General features: G+C 36.1%; 1 protein-coding gene across 4 annotated transcripts; it reads left to right on the top strand.

Moving 5' to 3' along the window:
- Positions 1 to 8,765: 8,765 nt before the first annotated feature.
- LOC125493607 (uncharacterized) lies at positions 8,766 to 10,612 on the top strand. 4 transcript variants are annotated; one of them, XM_048637076.2, is made up of 3 exons: positions 8,766 to 9,378; positions 10,183 to 10,221; positions 10,309 to 10,612. In XM_048637076.2, exons 1-3 carry the CDS (start codon positions 9,273 to 9,275, stop codon positions 10,524 to 10,526), a joined length of 363 nt encoding a protein of 120 aa, XP_048493033.1. In that variant the 5' UTR covers positions 8,766 to 9,272; the 3' UTR covers positions 10,527 to 10,612. The 4 variants fall into 4 exon arrangements, with proteins under 4 accessions (XP_048493033.1, XP_057247925.1, XP_057247924.1 ...); XM_057391942.1 differs by having other exon boundaries at positions 10,174 to 10,221; XM_057391941.1 differs by having other exon boundaries at positions 10,183 to 10,612.
- The last annotated feature ends 10,187 nt before the right edge of the window (positions 10,613 to 20,799 follow it).

Below are 20,799 nucleotides of genomic sequence, written 5' to 3'. Positions count from 1 at the left end.
ACCACAATCTTCGGGGTTTGACAAGCTAAAAGGAAGAGAAAATTCTCCGTCATCAAGTCCACTCTTTCAACGATTAGCCAGAAGGCACAAAGATGCAACACCATGTTCATCTAAAAGAAGCGTCTTCAACAGACTGGGAAAAGACGCACATTGCAAGAAATCTGTCTTTAGTCGGATCGGAAAAGGCAAAGGTAATCCTAAACAACAATGGCCATGGAAGGATGCAGTAAAGGTGGAAGATGAATTCAAACCGGAGAAGGAGGTCAGAAGTACCATACCATCTCGAATGAAGCGTTTCTCGACTTTAGAAGTAAAGATGGGTAAGTCTCTCACTGTGCAAGGCCATACTGTAGTTCTCACAAATCAAAAGCCCTCTATTGTCCAAAATGAAGGTTCAGATGAAGAAATGGATGCCTCCTGCAATCATGTCGCAGTTTGTGAAGCTGAAGGCCAAGATGAGGAAGTGAAACGGTCGAATCCCCGAAAACGCTTGAAGATGGAGGTCAGTCCACAGTAGATGATCTAAAAGAGTTGAGTCTTGACATTCCAGATGAGCCACGACCAATCTTTGTCAGTGCATTACTCACACCCGAAGAAGAAAAAATGTATCTTGATCTACTCATGGAGTATAAAGATGTCTTTGCATGGAGCTATAAAGAGATGCCCGGGTTAGATCCAAGAGTGGCAATACACCGTTTAGCCATAAGAAAAGGGGTATCATCAAAGAAGCAGCCTCAATGAAGCTTTCGACCTGAGTTGATACCTGAAACTGAAAACGATGTTAATAAGCTTATTGATGCAGGTTTTATTTCTGAAGTCAAATATCCTACATGGATCACAAATATTGTCCCTGTGAGGAAGAAAAATAGTCATTTTCGTGTATGTGTAGATTTCAAGAACCTGAATGATGCTTGTCCCAAGGATAACTTCCTTTTGCCAGTCACTGAAATAATGATTGATGCTACGACTGTCCGTGAAGCCTTGTCTTTCATAGATTGCACTGCAGGATATAATCAAATCCTGATGGCACCAGAAGATCAAGAAGCAACAACTTTTCGCACACCCCAAAGGCATATTCTGCTATAAGGTAATGCCCTTTGGCTTAAAAATGCAGGAGCCAACTATAAACATGCAATGCAAAAGATCTTTGAAGACAAAATGCACAAGACGGTTGAGTATGTTGATGATCTTGTTATCAAATCAAAGAAGCGAGGCGATCACTTACTTCACTTGTGTAACGTGTTCGAGAAATTGCGTAGGTATCAGTTCAAGATGAATCCTATGAAGTGCGCATTTGGGGTCACTTCTAGAAAGTTTTGGGGATTCATTGTGAGACATAGGGGAATTGAGATCGACCAATTCAAGATCATGGCAATCCAAGATATGCAACCTCTAAGAAATCATAGAGAATTACGTGGACTCCAAGGGAGACTAGCCTACATCCGACGCTTCATCTCAAACCTGGCTGGGCGATGCCATCCCTTCAGTCATCTTATTAAGAAAGTTGCTCCATTCAAAGGGGACGAATCATGTCACAAGGCCTTCGAAAGCATCAAAAAATACTTGTCTACACCTCCGGTCTTGGGGGCACCAGTTCCAGGAAAGCCTCTCATTCTCTACATCGCGGCTCAAGAAAGATCATTAGGGGCATTAAGTGCACAAGAAAACAATGAAGGTAAAGAGAAAGCTCTATACTACCGTAGTTGAACATTGGTGGGTGCGGAACTGAATTATTCTCCCATTAAAAAGATGTGTTTAACTTTGATTTTTGCCATTCAAAAATTGAAGCATTACATGCAAGCACACACCGTGCGGGTGATCTCCAAAGCGAATCCCATCAAGTACATCTTGTCAAGGCCAGTGTTGTCTGGGCGAATCGCGAAGTGGGCAATTCTCATAAGCCAACATGACATTGTATACATCTCTAAGAAGGCAATTAAGGGGTAAGCTTTGGCGGATTTCTTGGCAGATCATCCAACCCCATCAAATTGGGAACTCTCAGACGATTTACCCGGAGAAGAAGTCTTCTATATCGATATCTTGCCACCATGGGAAATGTAATTCGATGGTGCTGCACGACAAGATGGTGTTGGGGCCGGAGTGATTCTTATTTCACCTAAAAAACATATCCTCACGTACTCCTTCGTTCTTACTGAGCTTTGTTCCAATAATGTCGCTGAGTACCAGTCGTTTATTTTGGACTTCAAATGGCCAAAGAAATGGAGATTCAGGACCTGGATGTGTGTGGTGAAATAAGAATGTTAATAAGATGACAGATGCACTTTCCAAGGAGTGCTAATAAGATGACAGATGCACTTTCCAACCTTGTAGCCACATTGGCATTGGGGGCAGAAGAAAGTATGTCAGTCCCGGTTTGCAATCGATGGGTGGTGACACCTCTTGAAGATGGAGTAGAAGAAGGTGCCTATGCAGTCTAAGTTTATGAAGTAAACGTAAATGATTGTCATCAACCACTCATAGATTACTTAGATTCTCACCTGGGTCCCCGGCTTTGGTTGCTTGGCCGGTGACATAAGTAAATTGATCCAGTTGAGGCATAAGAATGTTTTATTTGAAATTCTTCCCGGAGCATGGGAAGTTGCCAAGTGATCCTAAACACAAGATGGAAATTCGACGATGAGCTCCGCGGTTCATCTGTTATAAGGGGACACTTCATAGACGTTCATTCCTTGGAACCTGGTTGCGGTGCCTTGGGGACGAAAAAGTGGTCAAAACATTAGAAGAGGCTCATTCAGGAGTTTTGCGGTGCCCATCAAGCTGGTCCAAAGCTTCACAATCGGATCAAAAGATTGGGGTATTTTTGCCCAACCATGGTTCCAGATTCCATGGAATTTGCAAAAAGATGTGAAGCTTATCAGTATTATTCCAATTTCATTCATAAGCCTCCATAACCATTGCATCCTACTGTGACATCTTAGCCACTTGAAGTATGGGGTCTCTACATTGTTGGTCCAATCACACCAAAGTCCTCAGCCGGCCACACATATATCCTCGCAGGCATAAACTATTTCTCCAAGTGGCAGAAGCAGTTGCTCTTTGAGAAGTTAAGAAGGAAAATGTCGTTGATTTTATTCGAAATTACATCATATATCGCTACAGCATACCTCGATATATAATTACAGACAATTGTGCACCATTTTGCAACATATTGATGGGTTCAAATTTGCACAACGTAAGTCCTTGATGTATAACGCTCCTGCTAATGGGTTAGCTGAGGCTTTCAACAAAAATCTTTACACTTTACTCAGTAAGGTTGTATCAAAGCACAAGCGAGATTGACATGAGAAACTTGGTGAAACATTATGGGCATATAGTACTACGTACAAAACACCAACTCAATCAACACCATATGCACTTGTATATGGAGTGGAATAAGTATTGCAATTGGAAATACAAGTTCCATCATTGAGGATAGCCATTCAAGAGGATCTTAAGGCGGAACAAAATGTTAAGATTCGGCTGGCAAAATTAGAAGCACTTGATGAAAAAGACTGGAAGCACAACAAAAGTTGGAGTGCTACCAAGCCCGTCTGACACGCGCATTCAATACGAAGGTGCGAGTGCATTCTTTTCAAGTCGGGAATATGGTTCTTGCCGTGAAGAGACCCATCATTGTCTCTCGCAAAACATGAAGCAAGTTCGACTCAAAATGGGATGGCCCATATGTTGTTCAGGAAGTGTACAAAAATGGAGCTTACAAGATTGTTGATGCTGTCGGATTGCGCATAGGTCCTATCAACGGGAAGTTCTTGAAGCATTACTATCCTTGAAGTTTTTCACGATGTAAACTCCTAAGCAAGAGAATAAACTGCATATCCATGTAATAAAAAAATAACAAAAAATATTAGTGTTTGATGAACTACGTTGGCTTGATCTTGTGGGGTGAATTCCTTTGCTTCACAGGTACGTAGGCAGCTTGAAGAAGTCATCTATACTTCACTTCCAGCCTCACCAAAAAAAAAAACTCATTCATTGTAATACCCCTGGCCTGCAAGAGTATAAACTGTGAACGGAGAAAAAAAAAATTCTAATACTCTTGACCCGCAAGAGTTTAAACTGTGAACGGAGAAAACAAAAAAAAGTAATACTCCTGGCCCGCAAGAGTATAAACTGTGAACCGCGAAAACAAAACAAAAACACGTAATAAACCTGGCCCGCAAGAGTATAAATTGTGAACGGCTTAAAAAAGTAAATAAAGAATAAACATTGAGGCATTTGTCTTATAAGAGAATCAAACGTGTATTGCAAGTATTCTTTATTACAAAATCAAATGGTTATGTGTTCTATTTCACAAAAAGAATGGAATAACAAACTAAGACAATTCACTAGTCTCTCAAATCAAAATTAATAAAAAAAAGAGGGGAAGAAAATAAGAATCTATGGTTCCCATTGTAGGGTCTTCAGTGCCTCGTGGACCTCATCAAGAATCTTCATTGCTGTCGATAGCTCAGTCTCCACTCGCTTGACATCGGAAACTCTTTCCTCAAGAGAAGTATGTGATTTTGTCAAGTTTTTCACTATGTTGCCTGCTCCTCAAGAATGTATTTTGAATCTGCGATGACTGTCACAAGATTGTTCTCCTTGATAGTCAGCTCTACGAGTTCTTCCTTCAGCCAAGTTTGGTTTTGGTGGATGTCTTTCATCTCTCCTTCAAGTGTCCAAACTCATTCTTCTTCCTTTTGGCGACGACTCACAACACTGCTCAAGTCTGATTCTGCCGTCAAAAGTTGCTGCTCAAGCACGCGCAAAGCAGGTTTCTCTACATGCGTGTTTGGTTGAGAACGAAATCTCGAGCCACACTCTAGGTACTTTTCAACAAGGCCTTGTAAGAAGGATATGTTGATACCTTTGTCCGTAATATACTGGAAAAGCTCTTCATATTCCTGCTTTAAGTTGTGAATTTCGTCTAGGGGGTTTCCAATAGCTTCTTTCTAATGGATTGGACCATATAGCTCGCATCATGTCGCTCTGCTCATGAGATCACATCTCGAACATTTTTGAGAGGGCGTCTTAATAGAAAAAGGAGGGACATCAACAATGTCGCTGGACTCTCGAATCAAAATGCAGGCTGCAGTTTGGATTATGACAGGATCATGAGAGGCGTCAATCAACTCTTGATCCGGAGAAGCGAATGTGTTGTTGCATGCTCGTAGCTCCTTGGCAATGTCCATTTCACCCTGGTCATCCTAAATACACAAAGAAGAAGGAGGCAAGATGTAAGAATATGCAAACAAAAAGAAAAAGGAGAATGAGGTAGAATATTAAGCAACTTACTTGTGTTTCGTCATGATCCGATTCTTCATCATAGCCATTATCGAAAATGTCGTCAAATATTGATTTCTCGTTTTTTGCACCTTTTGCAATATCTTCATGCGGAAGGGGAGGGACACAATGACTCGTCATCTTGACCTTGAGCTTGTGCTCTCATCAGGCTCAATAAGGATCTTGGCAGCTTTCTCCTTTGGTGAACTAGCAGAATCATTCACCTTTCTTTTTCTTAACTTACTATGGCCACGAGTTTTAGAGACATCTGGAGGACTCGAAGAGCGCAAGGAATAAGTTAGAGAATAAACCGATTTCTACCAAGACATAAAGGCAGGGGTAGTCCGAGCTTTGATGCTAGCGCAACGACCAGGTATCAGGAAAAAAGAGTTGGTTCCAAGGAGAATACTCCTGCTGAACAAGCTAAATAAGCGATCCTGTCTAGAAATTTTTTGGATCTCTAGCTTACCAGGCAAATCTTGGTAAAAACCAAATTGTCAACTAAACCTATGAGGGTTGTACTGCTCAATCACGAAGCAATTATCATGCCTCAAGGTTATAAAGCTAGATCTCATACTAAGGAACAACCTGACGGTCTGACAGGATTGCATGTTATCATCAATGAAATCTTCATCCCTACTTCTGCTTACAGAAGTAGCAAGCCAAGAAATTGCCTTGTTAGATCGGATGAGAGACCTTGCTTTTCATGACCGTGAAAATTAATCATACGGGCACCAACTGAAACATGTACGGTTGAGCGATGGCTTAGGAAGTAGCTGACTATCCAAGCATATACAAAATGCACAGGAAATGAACCCGGGTGTTTACTTGGTGAAGAGGAAATACAAAGCTCTCCCATGCCTCTATAAATGCTTGCAAAGACAGGAACGACTAAGGAAATTTCACGACCGCTTGCAAGGTATGATGCAGGTTTGAAAATACCATGGCGAATATGACCGTGATTCTTTAAAAGGAGGGCAAAAGCGCAAATATAGCATGAAAGGAAAGCTGCGAGATAGGTTTCACGACGATGAGCTCCGGGAATGTCTAGGTCAAGAAGCGCTCCATGAGTAGTGTCACTCCATGGTTGACGGTTCCCAAATGTTAATTAATCTTTGTCATATACAGGATAAATCGCCCTTTTTCGTGTGCTTTCAGGTGGTGTTGAGTACCTGGGAGAGTCACAGAACCAAAAACGACACCATTCCTCTAAAGTGACACCTGACCTGTTAGATTTTGTTGTTAAGTGGCGAAAAGCTTCAAACAAGTATGTGCAACTGTGGGGAAGACGTAGATCGTGCTCCGCTTTGGATTCTTCAAGCGCCTTGGCAGGGATCACCTCATCATAAAGAAGACTAGAGATGGGTAAACCACCAAGGACATAAATGTCCCACAATCTAATAGACATCTCTCCCTCTGAAAGAAGCACAATGTTCGTTAGAGGGCACCATGATTCGCAGAAGGTTTGCATAACTGAACTGTTGCATTTGTAAACTAACATGGAAGCATACACATCATCCAGTAGATGGATGCGGGAAAGAGCATTCTTGAAATGGCGTAAGATGTCCTCTAACCACTCCCAATAGCAAGGGATATGCCTAAACTCAACTCCAATGTGCATATTAGGACTCCACCTAACCTCTTTTTGTGAAATGCGTGCATGAAGTGTAGGCAGTGATTTGATCTCAGTGCATGCATGGTGATGGGAAGCGAGAAGAACTAGTTTAGATGGTCTTTGTGCAGATGAGTTGCCTTTGCAAATGTCTTTCCACCAATATTTCAAGCTGGGAGGGTAATTTGATACTACCCAATCCTTTGCAAAAGGTCCGATCACGGGGATAAATGGACGAAATTGTATTTTGGGTTCATCATTTGCATCGTCAACAGTCTCCATGTGATCTCCAGTCGATGTCTTGATGGATTCAAATCGCACCATATTGTTCCTGAAATAAAAAAGAGGTTAAGTAAAAAATACATATATTTTATGTATGTATAATAAGTCAAAAATTCACAAAACAAATAAAAAAAGGAGATGAAAAAAAAAAGTTAGTGGTAAAAAAAAAAGTGAGCCCAGTGGATTTGTAAAACAAAAAAAAAAAAAAACAAAAAAACAAAAAACAAAAGAAAACGTGAGCCATGCGACTTAGAGCACCATTACTCATGAGTGAAAAACTCAATCATCCCATTCTCTTTCTAACTTTCTCTCTCTAAAAAATAGCATCCCACAATCTTTCCCCACTCATCTCCTTAACCATGAACCATTTTTCAATCATCCCAACTACTTTTACCTACTCAACTACTTTTTTACCCCACCCAACTACTTTTTCTCCTAAAAAAAAAATATATTCATTACTAATTGATAAAAAATTAATTTATAAATACATAATTAGCGTTTTTAGCATTAACTAAATTAAATGTACAAAAATATTATTTATTTTTTTTAAAGTGTAAAAGTGGGATATATTTCATATAAAATAAGCAAAATTATAGAAAATTAGTAAATAGCTAGAAAAAAATTTATCCAAAATATTACAAAATGGGTCTCTAATTGTAGATCTCTAAAAAATAGAGCCATTGGTATTTTTTTTATATTTTTTCGCTTTGTATTTTTTAAGATATTGCATTTTTAATATTTATAATTGTATTATTTCTCTCACCTGTCAGAATTCTGACAAAGTCAATTTTTTTGGCTTTCCCCAAGCCAAAACGCGTCGTTTTGGCTGGGGGAAAGCCAAAAAAAAATTGATTTTCGTCAGATCAGGCAGTGGGTCCCACTCCCACGCCTGATCACCATTTCACTCACCCCATCCCATTTTTTTGCCCCAATCACTCTCATTCAACCCATGATCTTTTTGCTAATCATGATTAAGACCCTTTTTCTCTCAATCATCTCATGATTCTTGTTTTTCACTCATGGTTAATGATGCTCTTAAGCACAAAGTTACACTTCCAGTATGACAATATGGACTATGGAGTTATATGTTTTGGGTTTGGTGTCAAGTTTTTAAACTTTCTCTCTCATCTCATCAATGACGTCAAAGACAGAGAGGAAAGTCGCCGCCGGTGACAAGAATTCAGAAAAAAAAACAAGACCCATGCCTGTACAAAACCTTACAGCAAATAAAACATTCCAGACAAAGGTTGGAGACAATGGTAGTTCAGGAAACCAATCTTTCAGAAAAAAACTGTCGACCGTAAAACCCATCAGGCACAACACCCACAAAACTCATCTTATTAAAAAAGTTCAAAACTTCATCAGGCTTCCCATTCAAAGCAAACCCATCAACAGCAAAATCATCGTCATCAACAAGCAGATTTTTTTTTTGAAAAAAATCAAACCTTGACGCGTCGTGATAAGCTCGTCAAATGCAGGGGCGTCGGGGGACTGCAGTACAGTGCTGGTATGGTGACAAGATCACGGCTTCGGAAACGCAGGGGCCTCGAGGCAGTGCAGTACAGTGGTGGTGGTGTGTATGGCTTCGACTTATGCTCGGCGTCAGTTTTGGGTTCTTCGTCTCCTTGGCTTGAGGTAGGCAGGAGAGGCAATGACGGAATAAATATTTTACTTCCCATATTGTATATATATAGTGTGGGAAGAAGTGTTTGAGTTGGATAAAATATCTACAAATTTATCTATCCTAAAACGTAAAGAATTTAGATTGATTTTTAGGTTGAGAATTTCACAAACTTTTATATGAGGCTGGCCACACCTTCAACTAATGGTGTGGCCAACTAATTTAAAAGCCCAATTCGCCTAGTGATATAATAGAGCCCAACGCAAGAAATGAGAAATTGAGCCCATTTCTCTCTCTCTCTTTTTCTTTTCTGCCAGTTGATCCCATTTCTCTCTGTTTTCTTCTTCTTTTTTTTCTGGCAGTTCATAACCACCATTTCTAAACCAAAATTGGACTTTGCAAACAATCATCATCAAGGGTCTAGTTTTCATTTTCGTTCTTGAGTTTTATGCTGTTCGAATTATTTGCGGAATTATGGCTAGAGTAAAGACTACATCGCATCGTCGTCCGAGTGATGGTGGTCGCAGTGATGGTGGTCGCAGCGTTTGTGGTCCTAGTGATGGTGGTCGTGGTTCAAAAGGTAATTTTGCGTTTTTGAATTGTTTTTTTTTTCATTGTTTTCATTGCGGAATTATGGTTATTTTGTTGATTATGATTGTTTTTTCTTCTATTTTTTAAGTTTTTGAGTTTCAATTTATAGTTGGTTGTTGGTGGACTTGCAGTTTTAGTTGATTCTTTTGGTTTTGAGTTAAATTGATGATAGTTATTGTTTTTGTTTTGGCTAATTTATTTGTAACCTTTGTTTGATTTGTTAGTAACCCTAGGTTTGAAGTCTTGTAACCGTTTCTTGTTTTTGTGTCTCTTATGTTGTTATGTGATTAGTAACTCTAGGTTTAGTTTTTAATTGATCAGTAACATGAAATACCAGTAAGAAAGAGTCTGCTAATGTAAAGATCACTATGATCATGTCACACACACATTTTCAATTGTGGTAAAAATCATGCCATTTGATTGATTAGAAACTAGTTGAAAGGTTGGGTCAAACCGTGAAAATAGTGTGCGGACATGATTCACTGGCACTTTAACTAACTAGGTCCTAGTTGATAATTGCATGTGAAATGAATAGTTGATTCAATTCTTATTCATCATAGTTGTCCGGTTGTTGATGTTCAAATCAGATACTATGCTGATTCGTGAGTCGTCGCAGAGTTCTGGTTTTCTATCTTATTATTTCTTGTGTTTCCAAGTTTGTTTTTTGTTGTTGATGGTCACTTTTGTTATTTACTTAAACTAGTTAGAATGTTAAATCTCTTTATTAATCGTGAAGGTAATACAGGAGATGCGTCTGTTGGGAAAGATATTCCTAACCATGAAGGTAATACAGGAGATGAGTCTGTTGGGAAAGATGTTCCTAATCGTGAAGGTAATACAGGAGATGAGTCTGTTGGTGATTATATAGCTGATTTTGTAATAAGGCGTTCACCTAGGAGTAAGAAGAATACTCTTGCAGGAAGGGATAAAGGTCCATTGAGGACATGTAACAGTCAATCTATTGGTGAAGCTGAAGAGGAGTATAATCCTCATAAAAGATGTCGGGTTTCCGAAAGTACTCCTTCGAAGCCAGCTGGGTATGTGTTTTTTCCCTGTTCACTGTATTTTATTATAAATTACTTTTTTGTTAAAGGGGTTACTATTCTTACATGTTGTAGTTACTTAACTGATTTATGAGAGTTATGGGTTTTTTGTGTTGTTAGAGTCTTCTTGAAGAGGGGTTTAAAGTCTTTTACGCTGTTGTAGTTACTTTACTAATTTATGAGAGTTATGATTTTTTTGTGTTGTTAGAGTCTTCTTAAAGAGGGGGTTTAAAGTCTTTTACGCTGTTAAGACTTTAAAGATTGCAAATAAAAACTGACCTATATCACAAATGAATGCAATGCCTTTCTACTTTATTAAATTTTGGTGGTTACTTCATTGAATGTAGAGTGTTATTTATTTTCAAATGCTAATATAAGTGTTAGTTTTGTTTCTGATATGTATGTTTAGGAAGTGTTTTTGTTCTTGTTGGTTATTTTAACTAAAATGTTTATTGATTTTAGGAAAAAGGAGACTAATCATGAAGGTAATACAGGAGATGAGTTTGTTGGGAAAGATGTTCCTACGATCCTTGAGGAGGATATAGCTGATCTTGTAATAAGGCGTCCAACTAGGAGTAAGAAGAATACTCTCGCAGGAAAGGATAAAGGTCCATTAAGGACATGTAACAGTCAATCTATTGGTGAAGCTGAAGAGGAGTACAATCCTCATAAAAGATGTCGGGTTTCTAAAAGTACTCCTTCGAAGCCAGCTGGGTATGTGTTTTTCCCCTATTCACTGTTGTTTATTATAAATTACTTTTCTGTAAAAGGGGTTACTATTCTTACATGCTGTAGTTACTTTACTGATTTATGAGAGTTATGATTTTTTTGTGTTGTTAGAGTCTTCTTGAAGAGGGGTTTAAAGTGAAGCACATCATAACGATCCTAATAATATCTCTTTAGATTTAGGTTTATGTATACCCTTTGGCTTGGGAAGTTGGCTTACTACTATGAGTCTCCTACATAAGTATAAAGTAATCCCTTGTATAAACTCTAAAGTAAGTCATCAATTAATATAAAGTAACTCTTGTATAACTGTAAAGTAACCAATGCATGAGTGTAAAGTAAGTCATTACACAAAGCCTAAAGTAATCTCTAGATAGATATCAAGTAACCACATTATAAATCTAAATGTAACCCCTAGCACAAGATATGAAATAGGTAACCTTTTATATAAAATGTAAAGTAATCCCATCAAAACTATAGTGTAACCCCTACATAAGTGTAAAGTAAGGCCTTGTACGAATTCGAAACTAAGCCTTTGATTTATATAAAGTTACCCCATCATAAGTGTAAAGGTAACCCCTTGCACCAAATATATAAAATAACTCCTAGTAAATAACAATAATAACCCTTGCATAAGTGCAAAGTAACCCCTTCCTAAGTGTAAAGTAACCCCTTCTTAAGTGTAATAAATCAAGCCTTACATGTTATAGTTACTTTACTGATTTATGAGAGTTATGGTTTTTTTTGTTGTTAGAGTCTTATTGAAGAGGGGTTTAAAGTCTTTTACATTGTTAAGACTTTGAAGATTGCAAATAAAAACTGACTTTATCACAAATGAATGCAATGCCTTTCTACTTTATTAAATTTTGGTGGTTACTTCATTGAATGTAGAGTGTTATTTATTTTCAAATGCTAATATAAGTGTTAATTTTGTTTTTCTGATATGTATGTTTAGGAAGTGTTATTGTGCTTGTTAGTTATTCTAACTAAAATGTTTATTGATTTTAGGAAAAAGAGACTAATCGTGAAGGTAATACAGAAGATGAGTTTGTTGGGAAAGATATTCCTACGATCCTTGAGGAGGAAGCTAAAGAGGAGTACAATCCTCATAAAAGATGTCGGGTTTCTAAAAGTACTCCTTCGAAGCCAATTGGGTATGTGTTTTTCCCTGTTCACTGTTGTTTATTATAAATTACTTTTCTGTTAAAGGGGTTACTATTCTTACATGTTGTAGTTACTTTACTGATTTATGAGAGTTATGATTTTTTTGTGTTGTTAGAGTCTTCTTGAAGAGGGGTTTAAAGTGAAGCACATCATAACGATCCTAATAATATCTCTTTAGATTTAGGTTTCTGTATACCCTTTGGATTGGGAAGTTGGCTTAGTACTATGAGTCCCCTACATAAGTATAAAGTAATCCCTTGTATAAACTCTAAAGTAAGCCATCAATTAATATAAAGTAACTCCTGTATAACTGTAAAGTAACCAATGCATGAGTGTAAAGTAAGTCCTTACACAAAGCCTAAAGTAATCTCTAGATAGATATCAAGTAACCACATTATAAATCTAAATGTAACTCCTAACACAAGATATGAAATAGGTAACCTTTTATATAAAATGTAAAGTAACCCCATCAAAACTATAGTGTAACCCCTACATAAGTGTAAAGTAAGCCCTTGTACAATTTCGAAACTAAGCCTTTGATTTATATAAAGTTACCCCATTATAAGTGTAAATGTAACCCCTTGCATCAAATATATAAAGTAACTCCTAGCAAATAACAATAATAACCCTTGCATAAGTGCAAAGTAACCCCTTCCTAAGTGTAAAAGTAACTCCTTGCATAAAATATAATTTCATTCAAGAACTGAATTATCTTAATGAGTGTGTAGACATTGGAAATACCTACTAGGTGCCACATGTGACTGGATTTGGCACAATTACGGGGCTGCATAGGAATATGATTTACACTTGCCACAAATGGGATAATGAAAGGGACTTAGTAGGGAGATGTCATTACATCTTTAAGAAAGATCCATAAACCTTGTTGGATTCTACAAAGCAAGCAACCAGTAGTGCCCCATCATACTAATAGCTTAAGAGGAAACAATTAAAAGAACCTCTAGAATTTGCAATATCAAAGTTGTCAATTTTCTAAAGTATAAAACTCTGCTCATCTCATGAGTTAAGATAAACATACCAAGAGAAAAACCCAGACAAAGAGAGAGAGACACTAGTAGAATAATTGCTAATTGCCGTGGTTTTACCCATACGCATCAATATATTATGTAAAAAGAAAATGAAAAATATAAAATAACCATATTGCTACGGTTTCAATCGAAAACCGCAGCAATATAGTTTCAGCAATTTTTTTTTGACTATTTGAAGAAAAATATTGATGCGGTTTCTGGCAAGAACCGCAGTAATATATTAAAAAATATTATTTTAATATATTGCTGCGGTTCTTTTCAAAAACCGCAGCAATATATCCTTAAAAAATATTTAAAGAAGTTAGGGTTTTTTCATCTTCCCTCTCTCAAATGACGCCTCTCCTCCCTCCTCTCTCAACTCACGCCTCTCTCTTCTCTCTCTCAACTCCCCTCTCTCCTCTCTCTCTCCTCTCTCCCTCTTCTCCCCTCTCTCAATTCATGACTCTCTCTCCTCTCTACAGAAATTGACATCTGCACTTCGTCGACCTCAATTGATATCTGTGGATATCGATCTGCACTTCGTCGACCTTTCTACAGAAATGAAAAATCCAAACTTGTTCGTCCTTCAATTGATATCTGCACTTCGTCGACCTCGTTCGTTGGTTCATCTTTGTACACTTCGAATCCTCTCAAACTCGTTCGTCCTTATCAGAATTTGAAGCGCCATCACTCGTTCATCTTCGTCGACCTTCATTCATCTTCGTCCTTCGGTCGTTCATCTTCGTCCTTTTTCGCTCGTTCCTTCGATCTCTTTTGTTCCATTTTTTTCTTTTTTTTTCGTTTTTTTCCCTTTTTTTTAGATCTGTACGTAATTTTTGGTTTTAGGATTTTTTTTTAATTTTTTTCGTTTTAGAGGAGGTTTCTTATGATGGTATTTTCAATACATATCCTACCAAGTCCTTTAATAAATTATGAATTGCTAAAAAGATAGTCGTCACAACTTATCCACCTTTTACTAATGTTGCAGGTTTACAAGTTCTTATTTTTATGTTTCTGCTTTCTTAGTTTAGCTACTGTCAAATTAACAAAAACATGAATAAACATAATAAGTATATGAATGGTAGTGTCACAGTGTGACCGAGTCTGAGAAAGAGTATGTGGCCTCAACGGGTTTCCTTTTGAGCAATAATAGTTTTGATGATTTAGATTTTTTGTTTTAGGTTTTTTTTGGTTTTTGTTGTTTTTTTTAATATCAGTTTCTTATTTTTTTTTCTAATATATTTTTTGTATTTATTATATTTTTTTGTAATTGGTCAGTTATTTATGTTTGCTTTTTCATTTCAGATTTGCTGTTTTTTGTATTATATTTTTGATTTTTTTATACTCTACCTTAAATATATTGTAATAATATATTTTAATTTGTACTTTTTATATTTTCGATATTTTAATAATAATTTTTTGTCAATAGTTTCAATCAATAGTGTTTTATTTTCTTTTAACTGTTTTGTCTTTCAAATTTGATGGCAAAATGAAAAAGAAAATTTTTTTTTTACCTGTACAGACCCTATTGCTGCGGTTTTCCAAAAAAAATCGCAGCAATATGTCTATTTTTTATTATTAAATACAGCATATTGCTGCGGTTTACTTCACAAACCGCAGCAATATGCTTTCTAAATCTGATATAAAATAAATATATTGCTACGGTTTGGCCTAAAAACCACAGCAATATAATTAATACCTATTGCTGCCCCCTTAATTGCTGCGCGCCCAAAACCGCAGCAATATGGCACTTTTTAACCGCAGCAAATAGCGTTTATTCTACTAGTGAGAGAGAGAGAAAACAAAAAAAGTGGGTAAAGGAGGAAAATCTCATGGAGGTGATGAAGCAGAGAAGAACATGGCTGCTTGGTTGACAGGAATTGTAAAAATGAATGCAATTTATAGAAATGCCTTTCTAATTTTATTGAATTTTGGTGGTTACTCTATTGAATGTAGAGTGTTATTTATTTTCAAATGCTAATATAGGTGTTAGTTTTGTTTTTCAGATATGTACGTTTAGGAGGTGTTGTTCTTGTTAGTTATTCTAACTAAAATGTTTATTGATTTTAGGAAAAAGGAGACTATTGTGAGATGTCGGCCGGCAACGCTTATTAATCTTTTCAAGAAACTTTCGACTGAATAAAAGGAGGTTGTACGCAGTGTTGGTTTTGGTAGTTTGTTTGAACTGAAGCTAGAGGAATTTCCTAGGGATATGATACGTGTGTTGTGTCGTAATTTCTGCCTGAAGGATAAGGTTTTGATGATAGGTAATCATCGTGTTCAGTTGAAACCTGCCGATGTTGCTGATGTCTTTGGAATTCTAATGGGGAAATTTAAAATTCCAATATCTAAAAGAGATGATGATACAAAATTGAAGAGTTTTTAGGTTGAAAACTATGCTCATTCATTTGGAGTTGTTACTCCAGCATCAATGAGGATGCTAATGGAAATGGATGAAAATTTTCTTAGTGGAAATGATGATTTTAAGCGGTGTTTTGTAATGTTTGCAATTGTTACATTGCTAGCACCTTCATTAAACACTCAGGCGGATTTTAAAATCGTGCGTGCAATAATTGATGTTGGTAGAATTAAGGAGTATGATTGGTGTTCATATGTGTTGGATGACTTAGCAACACGTATGCAGAAGTATGAAGACAACAAGAGATATATTGGTTGTACTGTTGCTTCAGATTTGTTATGTACAAAGATTGAAATTTCAAGGTCTTCCTTCTCCTAAATCTTTACCTTTGATTCAACAATGGACTACTAAGAAACTGAACGATTAATATAAAGTAACCCCATCAAAAATCTAATGTAACCCCTACGTAACTGTAAAGTAATCCCATCATAAGTGTAAATGTAACCCCTCGCATAAAATATATATATAAAGTAACTCCTAGCAACAATAATAACCCTTGCCTAAGTGTAAAGTAATAATCCCTGCCTAAATGTAAAGTAACCCAGTCATAAGTGTAAAAGTAACCCCCAGCACATAACACAATGTGAGCCCTTGTAGAAAATAAAAACTCCCAACACATAACAATAGTAACCCCTGCATAAGTGTAAAGTAACCCCTTGTTTAAAGTAACTTCTTGCACAATGTCTAAAATAATCCTAGATAAATATCAAGTAGCCACAATATATATAAGTAACACAATGTAACCCCTAGAACAAGATATGAAATAGGCAACCCTTTATATAAAATGTAAAGTAACCCCTTGAACAAAACATAAAGAAAGTAACTCCCAGTAGATAACAAATTTTCTCTGTGTTCTTTAGGTAATTCCGCATACATTTATGTTCTCTATGTAGGATTTTATTAATTCAAGTTTAGATCTGCTATTTTATTTTGAATAAAGATGTTCGTTAAGTATCGATCTACCATAAAATTATAACTAAAATGATTAATGAAGTAAGAACAGAACTTGAAATAAGAGAGGGTAAATTCGATAATTTACAAAGAAAAATAATTTTGGAAAATTTTGATAGAATAGAGAGGTTGGAAAAAAATTTAGATTCCACATTTTTATAGCCCCTATAATTTATTTGTTCCTTTGGTTTTGTTGATGTAACTGTGAAACGTGACTTTGTTTTTGTATGTAAGCTAGTGTGAATTAATATATGCATAATTATCACTTATTAGTGAATTTTATACAATGTCGTGGGTCATGGAAGGAGATGATGGAGTAAGTTATGCATGTAATAATACTGTTTAGAAGGGTAGTTAGTACAGAGATGAGATTTTTATCAAAATCAAATGTGTATCTAATTAGGTGCGAGTAATATAATGTGATTATACTTTTGCTATAAAAATTATGGCAGGAGATTTTTGTTTGCATAATGATTTTTGTTTTTTGGACTAAACTGTTTTATTTTAAAAGTAATTTAGTTGTGCTATTTTTATTGTATTTATGCAATGTTTAATATATGATTCATTTATTTGAATTTTTTTATTAAATTTTGATTTTTATCTTGTAATTTGACAATTTAGATTATTTGTCCTAATTTTATTTTGTAACTTCTGGATATGTATATGTAACGTATAATGTATACTTTTGCTGTTTTTATAGAATGGAAGAAAGGTCTTGCGTGTCCGACACGCGAAGATGATAATGGGGAACTTATAGGTTCAAGTAATATTGTCAAGGATGTTGAAGATCATCACAATAAAAGTGAAGATATCGAGAATAAAGGAGTAGAAGATAAAGTTATTTATGATGAAGTTCTTTCAGAGATTCAACCTCTCTCAAAGACTGAATTACCTAATGTCAATTGTACACATGAAGAAGATAAAGTTGGGAGGATTGAGATTGATGAAAATGCGCAACCTGTTGTTGCTATCATTTCTAGAAAAGATTTTAAAAAGTATGCAAAGCGATCTATTGGCCAAACAGAGAAACATAACTTTGATGACAATGTTGAACAGAGTGTTGGTATTATTTTGGACAAAATGAAGAAAAAAGTTGTAGCAAAAAAGAAAACTACGAATACTCAAGAGTGCACAATTGAAGCTACTCAAGTTGTAAAGCCTTCAAGGAGACATGTAGGGAGCCAAGCTACTGGTATTTTAGTCTCCAGTTCAAAGCCTATGAAGACCAAAGAGGAAATTGCTCAAGAATCATGTGCTATGTATATGATATTTCAGGTTTGGTTTCCATAGTTCATTACTATTAGTTGCTATATCCGGGGTTACTTTACTAGTTCAAGTGGTTACTTTTGCGGATACCAGGGTTACTTTACTGATTTAAGTGGTTACCTTTACTAATACCAGGGGTTACTTTACTTATTTAAGTGGTTACTTTTGCTGATAACAGGGGTTACTTTACTGATTCAAGTGGTTACTTTTGCTGATACCAGGGGTTACTTTAATTCATTCTTTTCTTTTTGTTCTTTAATTTTGTTTTGAATATCTTTTTATTTGAATACATTATTCCTGCTGATAACACAGTTGTAAGATGTCGTCCAGCAAGTCTTCTTGAGGTGTTCAAGAAGCTTACTAATGAGCAGAAGAAAGCCATAGGAGATATTGGATTTGCTAGCTTATTTGATATTCAATTGTGGGAGTTTCATAGAGATATGATACGTTGGTTATGTAGGAATTTTCGGCCTTAAAGTTGGGTAATGATGATTGGCAAAAATCGGGTTCAGTTACAACGTGTTGATGTGCATGATGTATTTGGCATTCCAATGGGATATATGCGGATTGCGATATGTGGAAATAAAGATGAATTGAACACTAAAATATATTGGAAGGAGAGTTTTGGAGATGCGAATGGTGGGCATGTTACTGCTAAATCTTTAGCTTTCCATATTTGTACTGATGAGAATTTGAAGAAAGGGGATGATGACTTCAAAAGATGTTTTGTAATGTATGCTATGATTACAATGTTGACACCAACTTTGAATAGACAAGCAGATTGGAAGTTTCTTAAGGCTGTAGAAGATGTTAATAAGATTAAAGATTTTGATTGGTGTACTTATGTGTTGGAAGATTTGGGACAATCTATTGTGAAGTATAGTGACAATAAGAAGTATATTGGTGGTTGTGTCTTGTTACTTCAAATTTGTTACTTACATAAGTTTAGAGGAATTTCTTGTCCAAAGTCACTGCCTCTTATTCAACACTGGAACAGTGAGAAACTGAAGAAAAGAATTGATGATGAGGGTGGTGAATATGGAGTTGGTCTATTGGATAAAGGTTATCCTATTTGTATTGATAGAGTGAACAAACAAGAAATAGAACAAGATAACATAGAGGAAGGAATACTTGAGGTTGAACAAAACAAAGACAAAGACAAAACAAAACAACAACAGCCTTCTGATGACAATGAACAACTTCATGAACTACAACAAAATCAACAACAGGAAGTAAAAGAAATGATCTAGGAAGAAAATCTCTCAATTGATTCATCTGGGAAACAGAAGGAAAATGTAACTCAAGTTTGTGGTGGTCATCGCTCGGTCACTTTTAACTTACCCGAGGGAATTCAATCCAGTGAAGAAATTCATGCAATAGCAAAGAATGTAAGTTGATTTAGCATTATGCTAATGTGTTATTTTTAGTGTAATGAACAGTTACTTTTAGTAATGGTTATGGGTTACTTTTATTCAAACTAGAGATTACTTTTTCTAATACTAAGGGATTACTTTTGCTGAAAGTAGGGGTTACTTTTTTTAAGGTTAAGGGGTTAGTTTTAAGTTTAGGAGTTACCTATAGTAATGTTAAGAGGTTACTTTTATGGTTACTTTTTTGGTCATAATGGTTATGTATGACTATTGTTGGTAGCTTCTATTTATGTAATTATAAAGTCTTTTCATTAAGGTTATTTATTCTCATAACAGGGGCTACTTTTATTGAATCTAAGGGTCTTTTTTTCAAATGCTAAGGTGTTTTTTAGTTTAACCAGGGGTTACTTTTTGCAATGGTTAGGGGGTATTTTTTATTGAAACTAGATAATACTTTTTGTAACTCTAAGGGGTTACTTTTCCTGATACTAGGATTTACTTTTACTAAAACTAGGGGGTTACTTTAATGGTTAGGACTGGTTACTTTTTCCTTGGGCAAGTATTTTCTTGTTGATATGTTATTCTTAATGTACTTTATTACTATATGTATTATTTACTTTACTTTCAGGATGCTGAGGAGAACTATTTGTTGCTGAAGAGAAACATGAAGCTTTTTTCACATCTTTGTGAACAGAACATAGATTCAATGAAGGGTGATGGTGATACAGCAGAGTGCAATAGAAATGCTTCAAAGAATTGTGTGTCTGATGGAGTAGAAGATGATCGTCAAGCTTCAAAGATGATGGAAAAGCGAATATCTCCAACCCTATCTCAGTATACTCCAATCAGCTTGGGTACAGCCTTTTGGGATCACATTGATCGTATTTCTAGGGGTTACTTGGAGGTTAAAAAGGTGGAACAAAGTATGCCTTCATTTGAACTGTTTCGTAGTGGTGATCCAAATTTCAGCTCCCCTCCACGTCCTAGTGTTCCAATTGATGAGGTTTTTCATGATAATCCATCAATTCATGTAACTGATTTTGGGATGCATGGTCTCTCATGTGCTGAAGCCATAAAAACTGTTATGGATGATTTAAATCTCTGCCATGATGGTTCTTGTTATGATTCTGGCAGTGAGAGTGATGTTGCTACAAAGAATGTAGGTTGCAGTCAAACAAAGTGTCCAAAATCTTCTGAAAACATTGTTGATCTTGCTGCTTCTATGGACAATCTTGACACAATAGGATCAAGTCTTAATCTACAATTTGATTCAAAGAGTGATGGGCCAATAAATCAAGATGCTGGCTGCACAAAATTTGACACACAAAATCTAGAGATTTGTGGATTGGAACATGTGGAATCTATTAAATCATTGTCTGTGTACACAAGTGCTTCTCAAAATTTAGATGATCTTTTATCAGTGCCTGAACAAGTAGGTAAGTCACA

Source organism: Beta vulgaris, chromosome 9 (assembly GCF_026745355.1).
Source record: "Beta vulgaris subsp. vulgaris cultivar EL10 chromosome 9, EL10.2, whole genome shotgun sequence".
Taxonomy (NCBI): Eukaryota; Viridiplantae; Streptophyta; class Magnoliopsida; order Caryophyllales; family Amaranthaceae; genus Beta; species Beta vulgaris.
This window is presented reverse-complemented; position numbering and strand designations above follow the sequence as displayed.